At 36.7% G+C, this 19,680-nt stretch overlaps 1 protein-coding gene across 1 annotated transcript; it reads left to right on the plus strand.

The window, feature by feature from the left end:
- The first annotated feature begins 501 nt into the window (after positions 1-501).
- Positions 502-18,117, plus strand: LOC144646400 (uncharacterized). Its single transcript, XM_078505970.1, has 13 exons — positions 502-606; positions 6,058-6,163; positions 7,122-7,559; positions 8,012-8,392; positions 9,031-9,364; positions 10,782-11,008; positions 11,424-11,608; positions 12,681-12,767; positions 14,716-14,904; positions 15,864-16,081; positions 16,442-16,482; positions 16,745-16,841; positions 17,288-18,117. The coding sequence occupies exons 2-13, from the start codon at positions 6,091-6,093 to the stop codon at positions 17,565-17,567; spliced, it is 2,550 nt and encodes an 849-aa protein (XP_078362096.1). The 5' UTR covers positions 502-606; positions 6,058-6,090; the 3' UTR covers positions 17,568-18,117.
- The last annotated feature ends 1,563 nt before the right edge of the window (positions 18,118-19,680 follow it).

The raw sequence follows: 19,680 nt of genomic DNA on the forward strand, positions 1-19,680 counted from the left end.
TTTCTTGTCTTGTCTTGTTTTGGCTTTTTTTTTTCACCGGGCAAGACACCTTCCGACGTCAAGAATATAACACGTAGAAACGCGGAAGAAAATATTAAAGAGAACCGGAGAATTCAAGCGCAATCGCGTGAAAGATAATGTACATATGCATTGCAGTTGTGAGGTGGAGCTGTCACGTGACGTTTAACGGTGATTACAAATTCAAATTCTTTTTTTTTACCTCTATATTGCAAACCGGAAAAAGCTTTTCTTTTCTATTTTTGGCAAAGGAAAGACCACAAATTTTACAGAAAAGATATTCAAAAAGAGAATTCGCATTTTTAGGTGAAATTGAGGTATACTGGTACCTTAATTGCATGTGAGTTAACAACAAACGTCAAATGGTGACATAACAGATGGGTACCACGGTTATTATTTATAAGACTCTCTCTCCACCAATAGTTTTCCTTGAAAGGTTTTTGCATTTATTAACCTTCGCCATATCCTGTTATTCCGCATCCACAAACTAAACTCAGAATCTCGAGCCTATGCCGTTGTTAGAGATCTTCTTTTTGTTTGCCTGTGATGTTCTTTAACTTCACTATACGGAACTGAACAGACTGCATGGTAAGTAAATATCTCAAAGAAGATATTTTTAATATCCGGCTACCAACGAGGTTTTATTTATAAATGTAAACATGGTAAACACGTTGTTGACTCGGGTAATCATTCTTTGAGGCATTGTCTTCCACCTTGTGTTTCTTGTTTTTGTTTGTACTATTTTATTCTAACGAAAAAGGAGAAACCTGAATTTTATTCTTTTAAGAATGTAAGCATCTCCGAAGCACAAACAACGGTCATGATGTACGTCGCTTTGTACAGACCACATCCACAGACTGGACTTCCTTTGAGCGCATGTATTATAGAACCTCATTCATTTTGTTACTGTCTTGTCAACATCTTTGAATGTGAGTGACAACTGTACACAAAGTACCTGTGCAACTGCCAAAACATTTAAGGTTTTTTCAAATAAAGGGAAAATACTGTATACATAGTTAAGTGGTGCTCAACCATGTTGACGCATCTGCAATGTTGGTTTAAATTTCGTGGGTCACTCGTCAGAGCAAATCATTCCGGGAGATTGAGTAAAATATAAATAAAAAGGTGTTCATTTTTTTTAGAAAAGTCTAGACTATACAGTTTTGAGTCAGATGACCCAGATCGAATAAACTCTTTCTGAAATGCTGAATTCGTAATGTATCTCTGCCAACGAGCCATTACATTAAAAAATTCATTTCCTTTCTTGCTTCTCAAATGTATACAGAAGGACAGCTACATGACATAACAGTCAGTTGAACTGTCCCAGTTTACTTTACTGATGCTAAACTCGTTCATTCTGCTTCAATAACAGTAAGAAGGTTCATTTCCGTTAAATTTATTTTAGCTCGTGGACCTTAGTTTTGCACACTGATCGTGTTAGGGAAACACATAAAAGCGTTAGGAAGAGTTTTTTAAAAGTTCGAGATAAAAGCGTTGCATTTCACCTGCTGTAAAAACAAAAGGTATGTTAAATTTAGGGTTTCAAAAAGCTAATATCGATATTTGCTTCGCATAATGACCTAACGAGGGAACGTTGGCGGACTTGTTAATGCTAGTAGTGCAATCACTCTATGTTAAAATAATTTCTAAACCCGCACTTAATTTTATAGGCAGACCTAATATCACCGCAGCTGTAATTAATCTCGGCCAGGACCCTCGGGCAGAAAAACAACTATATTTTAGACAATGTTTACAGTGTTTATATGAAACGTCCGTTAGTTTTCGGCTTCTCGGAATTAAGACCAAAGTTCTGACTAATTGCGCAGCGATAGCAATGGCAGGGTAAAAATTTAGATATTTCACCTTACCGGGGCTTAAGTTTACAAATCGATTTTAAGCAAGTGTTAAAAACAACCTGGCGGGATAACATCACGCCATGCAAATAAATACTCTTAAAAGCTCCTTTGAGGGCATAAATAAGTGGGTGTATTATAAGAAACCAACAGTACCAAACAATTAAATTAGTTCATCTATTTGTTTCAAAACCTATACTTGCATCCCTGAATTCAATGAATGGTTAGCAGAAGCGTAGCGGACAGCGGTCCTATCCATTTAGCCGATCTGATCTCCCATTTTTTTTGTTAATGTTCTCTGTAGGGAACTCTAGGGAAACGTTTTGCTATTTTATTTCAGTTCAAATAAAACTCATCGGAAATTGAATTTGCTATTTGACCAATACTAATAACAAACACCTACAAAGCAGTTGATTACGATACAAAGTATTACTCAAACTCAAATTCAACCAGTGATTGTATTTTTAAGTTAAAATTATATATATTTCCTTATACTGCACCACGTTCAAATTTACCAAGTCAATTCCCTAAATAACTAACACAACCGTATAACATAATCATTCATTTTACGAATTGTCTTTTAGAACTTTAATGCTTTCTTTCATCATTCATTTAAGAACTTTCATGTGCCTTAGGCCATAGGAGAAAATACGTCATGTTTGATAAGTAGACAATGATTCAAACCAATTATGAAAAGGTAAAAAATATTCGATAAAGTAACTTGAGCTAAGTTGCCATTAGTAAACTTTTTATAGTAACAGAGTGTGGCCCTGCTGACGCAATCAAAGAGAAGACAATAAAACGAGCTGACGTGAGTTAAGCCTGCCGGTTTGCAAGGACAAGCTAAAAATAGCCTGACGGACCCACATACCTACTTTGGGTCTTCATCAAGAAATTATCGAAACTTTCCAGCCAAAATTAATGATACTCAATAACAGTGGTATCATTAACCGACTTATTGACGAGTTGGGTCGGGTCATGATAACCGATAACGACAAGGTTAATGGTGTCCCTGTGGGTACATAAACAAAAACATTATTCCTTTTATGTTGGAACTGATATGAACTTGTTACCGAAATAATGATACTAGCCAATCTTAGGATAAGGCCCAGGGGCGTATCTAGCCTATAGGCCCGTAGGCCCGGGCCTACAAACTCTTTAGCCCACCCTTTTTTTTTTAAATGTGCTGTCAAAAGATTAATTGTGGCTGAAGCACTTTCAAGATGAAATAGAAAGAAATATGCATTATAAATATCGCAACTACTTTTCCTAGATTGATCAAGTCTCTAGCAAGGTTAAAACCTTGGCTGCGTGACACTTGTACTTTAAAGCATAAAGAGATAAAATAAAGTTCTCGTGTTCGAGTATAAAAGTGCCAATTTAACAAAATAGCTTTCCAGACGTTTCGGGCTTTTTTAATAGTACGACGTCTTCCTTCACACCACCGACAGTAGACAGCCTGTTCTTCACGTGGGAACTTTTCCATGCACGCACGTTCGCTTTGTTGCTGCCCTACGTGCCAATGGGCATAATGGGCAGTGAGTGAGTAAGTGAGTGACGCTCGCTGCCGCACCTGTGATAACATTCTCTAACCCCGCCATGCAGGATCTCAAATGCTTTATCGTTATCAAGTATACTTTCACCTGCAAAACAACTGACTCAGTGTATGGCATCTCTTGCCGCCGTTGTTCTGCGATCTACATTGCTGAAACTGGCCGCACACTACGGCAACGCTTCGTTGAGCACCTCGGCGATGAAATGCCAAAATTTAGATGCTGCCGAATTGCACTTTTGTGGGCCTTTATCTGGTACTTGCCGAAAACAGCTTTTAATTTTTTTTTGGAAATACAAGTACGCGCACAATTTTATAAGAATAAGGCAAAACGCTAAAAGCATGCCCAAATGAAAGTCTTAACTTCATATTGACTATTTTTACACTTGATTTATGTGATTGAAAATAAGAAACGCTCTAGGAACATTTACCGTTTCATGATCTGAAACTTATTAGTAGAAACTCAACCGTGTTCTATTGTAAATCCACGAATCTAATTGGTTCTCCCACTGTTTTCTATTTTAACAATAGAGTGTCTCTGTCGAGGAACTATCGGCTGATAGTTGCCCCGCGGAAATTTGATGTTCTTAAAACAAATATTAGCCCGAGAAGCGAAGCTTCGAGGGCTTATATGCTAGTTTTAAGAACATCAAATTTCCAAGGGGCAACTATCAGACCGATAGTTCCGAGACAGAAACACTCTATTGTCTTTATTGTTCACCACTAAATTTTCCTTCGCGCCCACATACAAAAACGAGCATCGTGAATTATTTTTACTTTGCAGGATAAAAAACTCAACTGAAAGCCGAAATTTAACAAACGAAACAAAACCAGACAAGAAACCCACTAAATGCAGTGAATTTGGCTGGGTTTTTTTTGTCTGCAGGCACGCTTGTTTACAAAAAAAGTCACGGGCGGGCACTATCGATCCGGGCATTTTTCTTCGGCGGGCACTATGGGCTGATAGTGCCCTCCGGCGGACGGGCACTATCGCGTCACGTGTTCAATTTAAACCAATCAGAATCGGAGAAAATTTAGTGGTGAACTATAATATTGCTGATAGAAAACGATCGCGCGCTCGTTTCAACGCTCGTTGCTCATTTAAAGATTAATTTTATTTTTATTTTTGGCTTAAATATAAGAACGTAAGTTTTTGGACTGCGGTCCTTTAAGAGTTTCTACTAGACTTATGTGATTGAAAATAAGAAACGCTCTAGGAACATTTACCGTTTCATAATCTAATACTCAATATAATAAGCATTGTGATAGGATAATTTTAGATATTGGCCTTCCCAGTCGACACCTGCATTACTTGAGCCCTGAAAACAGAATGTTCCTAATCTTCCTTAGTATCTTATGACTGTGCAGTACATTAACTATGTCACTCCAAGTCAAGTCCCGTAATAAGTTCAGTTATAGTTCTATTATATTACAAGAAGAAGAAGGAAAAGAAGCTTCACGTACAATTTAAGTTTCAAATAAACAACAGGTAAATATTCATGAAATTAAAAAAAGGAAAACAAAGAAGAAAGTGAAAGTGATAGATGATCATCGCAATGAATTTCCAATTTAAGCGATTGGAATAAAGAAGCCTAAAAAAAATCCAGGGCTTCGACGGCAATTTTTTTTTCAGGCTTCTTTATTCCAATTGCTTAAATTGGAACTTCACTGCGATGATCATTTATCACTTTCATACACATCTGCAATTCATATGTGAATCATTTCATATACATTACATCAAAGAAGAAAGTACTCATTTACTTTTCTTTTTCTGTATTATCATATCACCTTTTTTTAATTACGATCACGTTAATATTCTTTGATTGTATTATATCACCCTTTCACTGCGTTGTGATACCCTAAAAAAGCATTATTCATAATTAGGATTAGGCCATCAAGGCATATCAATGGATATTTTATTGTTTTAGTTGTGATTAGGTGTTACCAATAAGCATTGGGTTTCCCATACGCTAGATGATTCGACACCTAAATAAAGTTATTCATTTTCAAGTTATTCAAGAACGAAAACAAGATGAATATGAGCCATGTAACAAAAATACTCAGATACAAATTTTCAAAACAAGGTAAAAAGGAATCAGTTTAGTATGTTGTTACGTACGATTTAAGAACTAAAGCCTCTGTTTATAGCTTATCTTTGTTATTACATATATCAAGAAATACAGTTTAACTTATACCGTAGTAAATTGTTATTTTGTGTTTTTTTTTTATGTTTGAAGAAGTATTTCTCGTGTTTTGTTTCGAGGAGTCGTCAACAGGACACAGGTTTTTTCGTATAAGGGATTGGCCTCAAGTAATAAGCAACAAGAACCGTAAGGTTGTGAATGTCTTCTAAATTAAGCAGCGTTATTCAGTCGTTAATTAATGTTGGAGCGGGGACCGACATTTTTTTAAGTAGTTAAATACAAAAGAAAACAAGATAAATGAGTAATGTTTTGTTAAGAAGAAGTTAACATCACAATGGTGTAGTGTATTGTCCTTAGGCTAAGGATCATCAACAGTAAACATCAAGGATTTTGATATACAGTTTGTTTCATCTCTTTTAATTCGCTGCTTTCAAAAGTTCTCAACATCCGAGGTACTCATCAAACCACTTATCATCCTTTGTCATTTCAGTTGATGGCAACGGTATCCCAGCACTGAAACAGGATGTTTTCAATCTTCCTTGGTATCTTTTGGCTGGCTACTACATTCACTACGTCAATCCAAGCAAACTCAAAAGGTAAGTAAACTTAGAACGATTTCGATTTAGTCTCGTAAAACCAAAAACAAAGTTATCACTCTGGCCAATTACAATTACAAGACGTAGACAATCCGGTAAATTAATCGAAACTTGAAGCAATACGCTTACGAACGAATCTTATTGTTTGGGTTTTACTCATGATGTGGTTGAGATGTGGCGCGAGGTTTCTCAAACCGAACAGGCGACTTATTTATTTATTTGTTTATTTATTTATTTACTTATTGGTTTGTTTGTTGATGTATTGTTTTACATATTGATTGATTGATTGATTGATTGATTGATTGATTGATTGATTGATTGATTGATTGATTGACTGACTGACGGACTGACTGAATAAATAGTAACAGTAACAGTAACAGTAAATCTTTATTGTGCCTTACACTCCAAAGGGAGGTATTGGTCTAGTTACAATAAAGGTGTTATAGCAACTATGCTAACAAATTACTTAATAACAAACAATGAAATTACAATGCAAACGTTTACGGTAATTATTGGACTATTAATTATACAACTATTTATTGATATAACTTTCAATTTAAAATTTCTTTTCTTTTTTGAAACATTAGGAAGATATATTTAGCTATGATTCTAGAGGTAGCATAATTATCTAGTTTAAGAAGGTACTTTATTTTTTCATGATCAGTTAAATCTACAAAGCGAGGATCAGTTTGTGACACGATTGAATGAAGCTCTTTTCTAATATCATTATACCCTTTGCAATACATTAAAAAATGCTGTTCGTCCTCTATGTGGTTTTCCTTACATACCATTCACTTTCTTTCTTCAACTGGTATGGATGCTCCCGCATTTTCATATTTTCCAGTCTGTATGCGTAGGGAATGTACCCCTAATCTTAGTTAGTTAGTTGACTGATTCACTAACTGACTGATTAATTGATTGATTGATTTTAATTGATTGATTGATTGATTGATTTTAGAATGGGCTGGCATTTTAACCGGTGACGATAACCTCGCTGTTTACGCAGATGGGAATTTTGTCGGTAACAACGGCGGCGTTTGGAACGCTGCGAGGTGGTTTTCTTTCTCTAGCAATACTAAAATCATTGCTGTGTCCGTTATCAATGGACCAGGGTGGATCGGTGGATTCCTTGGCGTATTCAGTAACGGAGTGGTCACTGACAGCAGCTGGAAATGCAAAGAGACCAGTAGTCCAGAAAATGGATGGGAGCAAGCCAATTTCGACGACGATGGATGGCGATATGCTTACATTAGACAAAACAACAGTGGTCTGAGTGTTTCAATTCGAGTAGATGGAATTCCTCCAAATGTTCACTGGATTAGTCCGGCAAACAATTACGCAACCAGAATCATATGTAGACGTCGTTTTAGTACGGAAGAGAGAAAAAGTAACAGAAGTAAGTAACTTTGTTGTTTGATAACTTGGTTTGTCACGCCGCCTTACGGCTGTAACATGTTTTTCATATATATATAAATCTACATTCTCTGACTCTTAAACTAAGTCATAAAAGGTCAACGTGTATAGGTAGTCTGCTTCCACAAGCCTCATTGTAGGCTTTTGCATGTCTTCAGGATTTCCATAACCAACTTCACCTACGAGGTCAATGAAACTTACACTTTCTTTGAACGTTTATGCTACGCGTCCACGCACTGCAATTTTTCCTAATCTCTTCCTTCTCCAAGACTAAAAACGAAGAAAGGGGGATATCGAGCGTCTACTCTACCTTGTGCGTCAAAAAGAGCTCACAAGACTAGAGCAAGTTTCATTTCTTTGTCCTCCATTTTATCATGAAACTAAGGCATGTGTATACAAGATATCTAAAAGTTAAATAAAGAATTCTTTTCCTAGCTTTGATAGCCATCCTCGGCGATCGCACAACCCACACTATCAGGCTTTACCTTGATGGAGTTCTCACAGGGAAAGCAAACGGCAGCTTGACGGTTGTCAAAGAGAAGCACGCACTTCAAGCAATTCAGGTGGAGGACAGTTCTGTTAACGATGTTTCTTTTCTGGCCTCGTCCAGCAATGGCGGTAGGACCAACAAATTGTGGAGATGTACAAACGTTTACCACGATGGCTGGTTTCTTCCTAGTTACAACGACACTTCTTGGCCAAGTCCCTATCTTTTTAGCAGTAACCATGCCAATTATTTCATAGCGCCAGAAGCCAGGTGGATAGGACACGTAACCGAAAGTAATAAAGTCTACTGCCGGCGAAACATCACTACAGGTTAGAAAAAGTTTGTACACCCCCTCAAAATAGACGAATTATATCGAAAGAAACAACATAAAAGATGAGTCGTAACTCTCAGACACTAAATAATGCGACCTCCCGCACAGCAGTCCGGCGCTCTACCAACTGAGCTAACCAGGCGGATGTATGATGAATGTAGAGAAGGCGTTATAAATTGCTTAGCTGGAGTGGGCCAGACAGAAGAGTAGTAGAAGTAGCTATATTTTTATATTGAAAGAAAGAGCACGCGAATGACGTTAATTAATTGCTAGCCAAAGGGAAAGACGTGGTTACAGCAATCACAGAAATACTTTTAAAGGCCGGGTTGTCACGCTTCACTTTTAAAGTACGTGTTAATAAATTCGAATGCCCTTTCAATAATAAGGCAAACGATTGGACCAGATAAAGGCCCGTTTTGTCAAGATCGTTCTCTTTTGCTAATTGCTAAGTCAAAGACTTTAAATAGAATTACATTCAGAGAATGTAAATAACAACATTTACAACTGGTGGGCAGACACAAGGAGACGGTTGTGATAGCACTTTTTCACTTTTTTGGATACTTTTAATGATGTAGGATATTTTCAGCGGCATAATTAGACTTTCATTAAATACAAATTTTTTTTTATTTTACTCAGAGCCTTTCCCGGATAATCCCCACGACACGTCAAGTGCACAGCTTCAAACACCCGTTTCTTCTTCGGTACCACGAATGGCAACGTTTTCTGTGAACTTCATCGATTCGACGACAGTGGCAATCAAGGCCTCATCAGCAACTACCCACCCAAGAACAACATTAGCTTCTACAACAAGGTCACAAAATCTCACGAGTCCATCAAGAGTTCCCGGGACCGTTGATCGTATCAGTAAGGAAACGAATGGGTTGTCCACGTTAGTGATCGTAGTGATAGCTGTAAGCGGTGGTGTGACGGCTGTGATCGTTGGAGTAGCTGTTACTCGTTATATTTGGAGGTAATGCAGAAATACAAGGTTGACTACCTAAAAAAGCGCAATCTGGGCAACACTTGTTTCGCAGACTAAATATATAATGGGATATATGCCCTCTTGGTTACGGTCTCCTTCCTTAAGGTCGCGGGGGATATATACAGCATGAATAAATTCATGAAGCGAAATTTTGCTTGACCTGCATCTTTTAAAACGCTTATTCCTCGGCTGTTATGAATGCGATTAAGCTCAAATTTTAAAGAGACATAAAGAAATGATAAAAGATTATGTTTGTCATCTTTTATTTGGTAGATTGTACCTACGGCGATGTTATAGCCACGATACTGCCAAATTGGGAAGAACATGATTTCGTGGCAGAGTTTGTAGAACGAGTAGGAGACAGCACACTGTGATCTTGTCAAAAACTAATCAGTCAATATCTCTAGAGTGTCATAACAGAAGCGGATTTTTTTTAATTTAAAGTTTTCCAGCAAGTTATGGCGGTTTAAATGCGCAAATTTTAATTGAATGCCTTCTACCTCTTTCTAAAAGCGCTCTTTTAAAATTCCGCCTCTGTTATGACACACTACAGTATTCCTACTTTACCTCTTTGCAGTGGCAGCTCATGAAGTTCTATATCCGCGCTGAATTCTCTGCCACAAAATTGTCGGAAAAGTCCAAACTTTGAGATTTCCGAAGGTGTCCCGATCAAAAAACGGTTTCAAAATGGTAATTATGGTAATTATATTCCACGCTTTTATGATGAGAACAATGCGTTTTCAAAGAGATAAACAATTCCAGACGCAAACACATGAAATCACGCGCGCGTGCTCATATTTTTTATGCAAATATCTCGTCGTAAAGTTCTCGATGTAAATGCATAAATGCATAAATGCATAAATGCATAATGATGAGCCTAAGGTGTCCCCTGCGACCTTAACACACTATGCAAAACCGGCTAAAACTTACCTCAAACTCTCAAACACCCAACCCGAATAAAATTATATTGTACTTTATTAAAATCTAGCAATGGTAGATTGCAATTCCTGCATTTTGATTGGTTAAGAGGCAATGGTATATGAGCTCATAAACCATTGACCACAAATATGGTAGCCAAATATGGTAGTATTGCAATTCTTTGGGTGTTTTTAATAAAACAATTATTACACTCGCGCTTGTTGGATATGAGATCGTTAAAGCCAACTCGGCGCTACGCGCCTCATTGGCTATCTACCATCTCATATCCAACGCGCGCTTCTGGAATAAGAAGAAGCCGTCATACTTTCCTTAAGTGTGCTGTAGCTGTCTTTAATCATTTCGTGTTGACAAGTTTTCATACAGAACCTATCACGTCGTATTTGCAAAGACATTCCTCTTGCAGCTCTTTGGATAATAGCAAATTCGTTAGAGCCCGAATTGATTCGTTCAAAAATCAATTTTTCAGGAAAAAGAACAACGCATTTAAAAGGAAAAATCGGACGAATGATGGATGGGAATTGAGGAGGGATGACGTCGCTATAGGTGAAGAGCTCGGACATGGAGCCTTTGGTAAAGTGTTTAAAGGAAACATGGAAGACCCTTCATGTGTGACGCAAAGTTCATCTGTTCATAAAAAATCAAAGAAGATAGCAAAATCGACAACTATAAGTGTAGCAGTGAAGATGCTTCAAGGTGTGTTTCCGAAGTCTGTACGATATGACAAAAATTATACCATCAATTTGAATGTGTTCTTTGATCATTTGTGTTAAATATACGCCCTTACAGGCTATGCAAAGTTCTTCTTCTTTGATCAGTTAACCGTTAACCTAACATCAGAGGGTATGCTCGAAATTAGAAAAGTATTAATTTGTCAGATAAAAATAACAACTTCCCACTAAGGAAGGACACTACAAAATAACAATAGAATACTTTTTTAAACTATATACTTTGATTTCCACCTCCTCCGGTTCAACACTTTAGACTAGAAGTCTATACAAAAATTGACACAGTGGTAAAAGTTGTAACCATTTTCAAAATACTAAACAGATTTAAAAAAAATAAAATAATATATATAATTAAAAGGTACGTCCTTTTCCAACCTTTCCAGACAATGCTACTGCTGATCAGAAGAATGATTTCTTAGATGAGATTAATCTGATGAAAGCGGTTGGCTCACACAAGAACATCGTGAGTTTGATAGGCTGTTGTATCGAGTCCTCTCCAAATTTCCTCATAGTGGAGTTTGCATCGAAAGGGGACCTGCTCTCTTATCTGAGAGAGCGAAGAAAAAAGGTAATAGTTGCAGCAAGCATTGACTAGTCCAAGAGATAGGAATCTTTCGCAGTTAAAAATCATGCTTTACTAGGAATTTTAAATTGATATGGCTAGGCTTTCCTCTGAGAAATTATCGCATTGTAAGTAACGTAACTAATTTCCCTGTAAGTAATTGCTGTTTTTTGTGTGTTTCAATTAAAAAAAAAGAAAAAAAAAAAAAAGAAGTAGCTTTTCGTATGATGCCGAGGAATTACCAAAACCCATAGTATACTGTGAATCCAAGTTAAAGACGCGGCTTATTTTTTAAAATACCCAACAGCTAAAAACAAGTTTCACAAAAAATGGTTTTCTTTGGCTGCAGGTAGACATTCACTAGCCGGTCCCAGGCGCTTAGATTGTGGAGAACTGGCTATTTGGTTATATTAGCTGGTTACATATGCATTGATTGAACATTTAGTCGGGCCCGGCAAAGAAAATGCCGCCGCTGTAACGAGGCGGTCGCGTGGACGGGGCGGTAGTAAGGCAGGGCTCTTCTGTACGTACCCCCTTTTAAGTTTATCTTGCCCGGTTAAACTAGGTCTATGAATCAAGAAAGTGATACATAAAAGACATTGTATACATACATATATTTATTTTATAAGAGTATTGTTTTTCCGAACCCAGGCTGAATTTTCTCATTTTTCTGCCGATTTTAGGATGAAAATATTTTTATGAACATTCTTAGAAAATGCCGTTTGACAATTTCGTTTAAGCATGTATTGGGATATTAATTAATGTACCGTTCATCGATCTGTCATAAGCATCGAACATTTGGCTAGTGTAGGTTTTAATCGTTTAGAGAAATAAAGGATTTTATACGGTTCAGTTAATTAAAAAAATATTAATTGTATTGCATTGCATTTACAAATTTTCAACTCAAAACTATATTCTTTTCAAAATCTCAGCCTCGGGTTTATTTTTAAAAAATTCTTAAAAATTCGCAAATTTCAGCCTCGATATTCTTATAAACTATATTCTAAATAATAAAAAGAGTGTATGTGAATTAACCAATACTTAATAGGACTTATAATGTCTGGTCTCGTATTTCTAGGTGAAAGACACCAATATGGCATACGTGCGGGTGCGAGAAAGCCTGTATAACACACTTAAATCAGTGAAACAGAAAAGCTCTGGCACTGTAAGTTTTGTTTCACGCGGTACTACTCTTAAAGTACTGACTAAATTTAAGCAATTTATAATCGTAGCGATGAATTAATAAATTTTCTCGACAGGGTATGATTTGCTACTATTTAATATACCTCTCTGCCGAATAAGTCTTTTTAAGGTGGCTCTGTAGTTATTCCGGGCGTATTCGTCAGTGACATACTTTGCGTCAGAACGTTTTCGGCTTTAACGCGATGGCTTTGAAACTTTGGGAAAACGTTTATGTATCATTTAGCAATAACATGATAAAGTTTGATTGCAATCGAGAAATATATTTTGGATGCTATTGGCCTTTAAGTGGACCCATGTTTTTGAACAAAATTGAATCCAAAACAAAATTTTGCCGATATATTTTTGCTAAATTTCTGAAATAAGCTAATATTGACTTAACACATGAGACAGCCAAGTTTCAAGAAAATCGTTGGAGTAGAAATGGAGAAATACTGGGAAATATTAAACTCATCTAAATATAACTCTGAAAATTTACTGTAATTTTATACACTTGCCGCTTCTTCACGAAATAATCTACAAACCCAAGGTTGCGTTCTGCATTTATTTTCGAAAATTACAACGCATTTTTTTCTTAAACTCCTGTCACGTAAACTTCAGGGCACTACAAAACTTTTGCTGCTGTGCCGTGCTGTAATTTGGAGAATTGGCGTTGGGACTGTTAGCTACTCTGCAACTGTTCTCTGGCGAAGCGAACGAGCAGTTTTGTTTATAACATTATGAATACGAAATGAGCACGTGTGACATTCATGACAAGAATTTGCACCTTTAAAAGGGGGTGTCATTTATATGCACGCCGACCATCCTAGAAGGGGTGGGAAGATCAGATTTGTCGCATTGGAGTAACATGAGGTGCGTTGGTATTAAACATGGGGACTAGTCAATTCTGTGATTCCAGCTTTTTTATATTAATAATCGAAGTGGATTTACAATTTCTCAAACGTTCAAATTTACATTTTTTCTAACAGATTTTACAACTGTTGCACCGTTATAATCTGCTCAAACAAAAAATCGAAGACCTAAAATACTTTCTTTACAATGTCACACTGCTCCTCGATATCATCAGATACGCGGACACCCCCTCGGCCTGAATGTCACACGTGCTCATTTCGTATTCAAAATGTTATAAACAAAACTGCTCGTTCGCTTCGCCAGAGAACAGTTGCAGAGTAGCTTACAGTCCCAACGTCAATTCTCCAAATTACATCACGGCACAGCAGCAAAAGTCGATGCAAAAATTTTTGTAGTGCCCTGAAGTTTACGTGACAGGAGTTTGAGAAAAAATGCGGTGTAATTTTCGAAAATAAATGCAGAACGCAATCTTGGAGGTCCGCGAGGATTTTCGATCATTTTATAATGTTTACAGAGACCTACAGAACTGGCGAATACTTTTTAACGGTTAGCTCGATCGACAATCGGTTAGGCACTTCTATTTAGCAAGTATTGGGAAGGCTTTTCGCAAAAAGTTGGGTTTGTAGATTATTTCGTGAAGAAGCGGCAAGTGTATAAAATTACAGTAAATTTTCAGAGTTTTATTTAGATGAGTTTAATATTTCCCAGTATTTCTCCATTTCTACTCCAACGATTTTCTTGAAACTTGGCTGTCTCATGTGTTAAGTCAATATTAGCTTATTCCAGAAATTTAGCAAAAATATATCGGCCAATTTTTGTTTTGGATTCAATTTTGTTCAAAAACATGGGTCCACTTAAAGGCCAATAGCATTTAAAATATATTTCTCCATTGCAATCAAACTTTATCATGTTCTTGCTTAATGATACATAAAAGTTTTCCCAAAGTTTCAAAGCCATCGCGTTAAAGCTGAAAAAGTTCTGACGCAAAGTATGTCACTGACGAATACGCCCGGAATAACTACGGAGCCACCTTAAGTTATTGTTGTCCATAATACCTGCAGCATTATGAGAACCATGGTATCAATGACATTGGTGAAGTCAACGTCGCTTTCTCGAAGACGGACAGCAGCATTGACATAAGAATTAACAGCGCTCAGGCCTTGTATGACGAAGGCGAAGATCAAGAACAAGAAGATTCTTTGACGCCGCAGGATATGATGTCCTTCTCCTGGCAAATAGCACAAGGAATGGTTAGTGAAGAAAGTTTTGTCCGTTTTATTATAAATTGACCAAAGGTCGTAATGTAGTAAAGCTTAAGCGTCAAGTATCAATACCATAAGATCACTCATCTATTTCCTTCATTGTTTCCAGAGTTTTTGTTGAATTTTAAGCCGAAACTTTACGTTTCACATAAATGTTGTCCTCTTCCAGCCCTCTTAGAAGACAACAGCAAAGTTTTTGTTAGACTTGCTCCAAGTCGCTCGTTTGACTCGCAGTAGACAGCTGATTGCGGAGGGCAAATCGCGGAACTATTCGTGGATTAAGTGCGCTTCGCGCGCTAACACGCACAAATTAATTTCGGGCAGTCTTCAACGCGCGATTCTATATTACGTTTTTGTAAGCCATCTATCGAAAAAACTCTATCGTCACAATGAAAGAACGAGCGACTTGGAGTTAGTCTAAGTTAGTGTTTAAAACTTTAGTAGAAAAGGCATCATTCCTTTACCGTTGGTCCACAGTGATTAAGGTGATTCCCTTAAAATAGAACTGCTCATAGACTTCTAACCAAACTATGCCAGTTGGTTGTTTACTTTAAGGGAAGTTAAATTTTGAAATAAAAAAGGGGGGTCACCGTACTCGTTTAGGAGCAGGAAGACCTTGTATTTACCATATAATTCCATATATTTCCTTTGCGAGTACTGTCAAAGTACACGTTTTCGAAGATAATGTATTATTCTGCCATAGAAATTGATCTGTATTCATTTCATAGAAAGAATTTGATCGCTACTTTTGAACTCAGAGAAAAAAATGATAGGTCACCGAACTCATTTACGAGAAAACGATGATTTATCTTTCTCGCGAGCCAAGCCGCATAGGAAAAAGCCGCCATTTTGTTTATGTGCACTCGCTAATTACGTGTAAAATTCTGCGCAGTAAGGATGCGCAATACAACACTAGGGAATCACCTTAACATCATTTCTTTTGTTAGGAATACTTATCAGGAAAGGGTTTCGTTCATCGGGATCTTGCCGCCCGCAATGTGTTAGTCTGTGACAACAAACTTGTCAAAGTCGCTGATTTTGGTTTGGCGCGCAGCACACTGGGAGAGAATGTGTACCACGTGACAGGTCAGCACAATAAACTTCCGGTGAAGTGGATGTCACCTGAGGCCATAAATGATGGGGTTTTCACTACAAAAAGTGACGTGTAAGTAAGACAAGTTTTATATTGAGATACGTTTTATGATGAAATAATGATTTACTCAGATAGTCATTATCAGCATCCTTACAACGATGAATAAAGGTCGGTTAGCAGATTTGATACGTGTGTCTTTACATTGGCAGCTAATGTTTGTGAGAGGACGCGGAAGAGAGCTAAGTTGCGCTTGTGCACATTGTAATGACATGTGTTTGTCTGCAAAACGAAAACTTAACGTACTTTGAACGACCACCTTACGTAACACGTAAACATTGCCTTAGTACTTGGATAGTCCAGACAAAATATCAATAAGTGTTCAGTGAAGCTAAGAGATTTCCTTGATAGGAAATGCTTTTATTTTGTATTTAGGTGGGCATATGGCGTCCTACTCTGGGAGATTGCTACTCTCGGTAGGTTTTTTAAATTTACTTTTCAAAAATATTTCGTTACGATATTTCTGAATATTAATTATCTCAAAAAAATATTATCACTACGAGTGAAGTTGTTTGTCTTGTTTGGTACTGCACAATCAATTTTTAAACATTTAACTGGAGCCTTATTATAAGTTGAATGGAGATTAATGCCAATTGAAAGGATTATTTTCCAATAAAACAAGGAAAGGTAAAAAGATGGATGAAAGGTGATAACAAATTGTATAAATTTCACTTTTAGGAGGCTTCCCTTATCCCGGCGTCAAAAACAGAGAACTTATAAGATTGTTGAGAAGAGGATATAGAATGGAGAAACCAGATGTCTGCTCAGAGGAGTTGTAAGTAACATTTCTCCGGTGATAGCTGCAGAGTATTATTTACTTAGATAATTGCTCAAGGAAAAGATTAAGGTGATTAAAGTAGATGAAGTTTCTAATCTAGGAAATAAGCCTTAATTAATTATTTTATGTAGCTTATGAAATAATTATCTCGAGCACCCAGCTTCAATTAGGGAATTTCCTGACATCCGGGATATTGCTCCATAAGTTCTTACATGCATGTGAAGCAAGCGTGATTTCAATCTTCTTTCACTGATCATGAAGTCCTCAAAGTATTCAGATACATAAAATATCTCTTCTCTTCTCTTCTCCCTTAATGATAAATGTAAATAGAAAACTGTGAATCAATCAGCTTGGAATGGAATGTGTCGTAATTTATTGGAGCCTATTTCAGGGTTTCAAAGTATGTTACGAAGGTGCTCTTTACTATTTTTTCCATTACAAAGCTATCAATTGATGACGCGTTGCTGGGCAGACAATCCTGATGCGCGGCCAACATTCACCGAGCTGTGTCAAAATCTGGAGGACTGGATGCAAAGAGACACTCCTTATTTGGACATGGAGCAGCTTGATGAAGATCAACCTTACTATGATGCATCTGCAGTATCAGCATCCAGCGGTTCTCTTTGCGAGGAACCTGCTGCAGAGCGTTATGACTTAAACAACTCCGCAGAGAACCTGGCCTGCGATGACAACCTTGTTAAATCAGAATTTACGAGCTTTTAAACAAAATTCACAAACAAGAAAAGAAATACAGGCAAAATGAGGTCTTCTTTAAAAGCATGTTGTAACCTAGATTCATCTGGTTTTAGTAGCTCGACTAGGCCTCCGCCATTTCGATCAATGCCACCGAAATTGTAAAAATTGTATGGTGAGGGGAAATCTTATTACATTGCTGTAACAGTTTAACAGTGAACTCTTTCGTTTAGACACGCTCCGCATAAAATTCTATACCAAAACGCTCCTTTAACTTAAGCATTAGCGAGTTTAGGTAAACAACGACTGCGCTCATGGCAAAGTAAAAGTAAAAAAAAAACTAGAGACATGAAAAGACTAAAACATATATATTTATCATAAGAAAAATGTTTTTTATAAATACTTAGAGTTTTACAAGAAATAGAAGAAATAGAAAAATAAACGTAACAAAATAAAAATAAAAATCTCCAAGCTGCTCTTTTAATTAGATAATAAATAAATAATAACAACAACAGTAATAATCAGTTTTTATAGAGCAATTATTATATTCATATTTAAAAGCGCTTTACATGAAATAAAAAACTACCAAGCCTTATTTATGAAGATGCATAAGAACGTGAATAGAAAAATGGTAAATTAGAAATTAAAGGCAAGTAAAGCAAAGATCGAGTTACTATAGAAGTATATTTCCGAAGCAGTGAAGTGGGAATTGATTCTTGTATCATAATTAACAATTATTCCAAGAGCGCGCGTTGGATATGAGATGGTAGATAGCCAACGAGGCACGTAGCGCCAAGTTGGCTATAACGATCTTGTATCCAACAAACGCGAGTGGAATAACTGTTTTATTAAAAACGCCCGAAGAATTGCAATATTTGAGCTCCCCAGCTGTTTTCGTTGACGCGTATCGGCTATCATATTAATTTTTGTGGTTAATGGTATATGAGCTCATATACCATTGCCTGTTAACCAATCAAACCATTGCTAGTTTTTAATACTGTAAATTATTGCAGGTTTCCTAATTTATTACGGAAAAAAATGTTTTGCTTTCTTCTTGTTTAGCTTTTTTTTATAATCTGTGCAGTGCTCCTCTGTAGCTCATTCAAAATTTAGACTAAACGTAAAGTATTAAACCATGCGAAATTTATAAGCACAAAGCAGGATCGGTTAAATTCGACAGCGCTTCTTGTAGCCGTTCATAATAATCATGCAATAATAATAATAATAATAATAATAACAATGAGAAATATACTGAGAGATGGACTAAATATATACAACCTGAGAATCAAACTCATTCTTTGTCTAATTGTCAAAAAGAAGACAGTTCATATCCGGCTAATAACAAAATTTTACTTAATAAATTGTAAACACGAGAAACCTTGTTGACACACAATGAGCCACTGAAGGGACAAACGTAACCATCGTTGTAGACATCCAAGTGTTTCCTAGTCTTCTCTTTCCTTTATTTTACTCTACCTCAAACAGGAGAACCCATAAGCTAAGCAGAAGAAACGGTCATGATATGTGTACCTTAACAAAAACCAGTTCTGCAAAACCTGGACTTCCTCTGAGTGCTAGTAATAAAGAAATTGGTTTAGTTTGACACGTTAACTTCTTTCAATAAAAGTAAACATCTGCACATAAAGTAAACTTTACAGAAAGTGTGCAACTGTCACAATCTTAATGGCTTTAATTTATTTGTCAAGCAAAGGAAAGAAACTTCGGTTATAAAGCAACGCCTAACCTTTTATATGTGCAGCTGCCGTGTTGTTGTTGTCTTTTTTTTTTTTTCAATTTTCGTGACTCACACGGCAAAGCGAAACATTCAGTGAAAGTAAAACCAAAATAAAAATGTGTTCCTTATTTTTAAAAAAATCTAGACAGTACAGTTGTAAGACAGAAGATTTCCCAGACCGGCTAAAACGTACTCCGTAATACTCTCCAGCCAGCTACCTCAGTTTCACTCACCGAGTTGTTACACTGGAAAGATATTTCATTTCACTTTGTTTGTTTTCAAATGTACACAGAGCGGAGAGTTATATGACATTACGGTCAGTTAACTTGTCCCTTAGCCAACTTCACTTTTTATTAAACCTCCTTAACTCCTTTTCGGATTTCATTTCGATTTATTTTGCTGCGTGTA

This window comes from Oculina patagonica, chromosome 3 (assembly GCF_052425735.1).
Source record: "Oculina patagonica isolate OP01 chromosome 3, crgOcupat, whole genome shotgun sequence".
Taxonomy (NCBI): Eukaryota; Metazoa; Cnidaria; class Anthozoa; order Scleractinia; family Oculinidae; genus Oculina; species Oculina patagonica.

Excerpts from the sequence above, each read along its gene's own strand:
- LOC144646400 (XM_078505970.1), top strand. The coding sequence starts at position 6,091 with ATGTTTTCAATCTTCCTTGGTATCTTTTGGCTGGCTACTACATTCACT. Across the intron at positions 6,164-7,121 it reads AATCCAAGCAAACTCAAAAG|AATGGGCTGGCATTTTAACC; the intron begins GTAAGTAAACTT and ends GATTGATTTTAG. Across the intron at positions 11,609-12,680 it reads TGAGAGAGCGAAGAAAAAAG|GTGAAAGACACCAATATGGC; the intron begins GTAATAGTTGCA and ends TCGTATTTCTAG.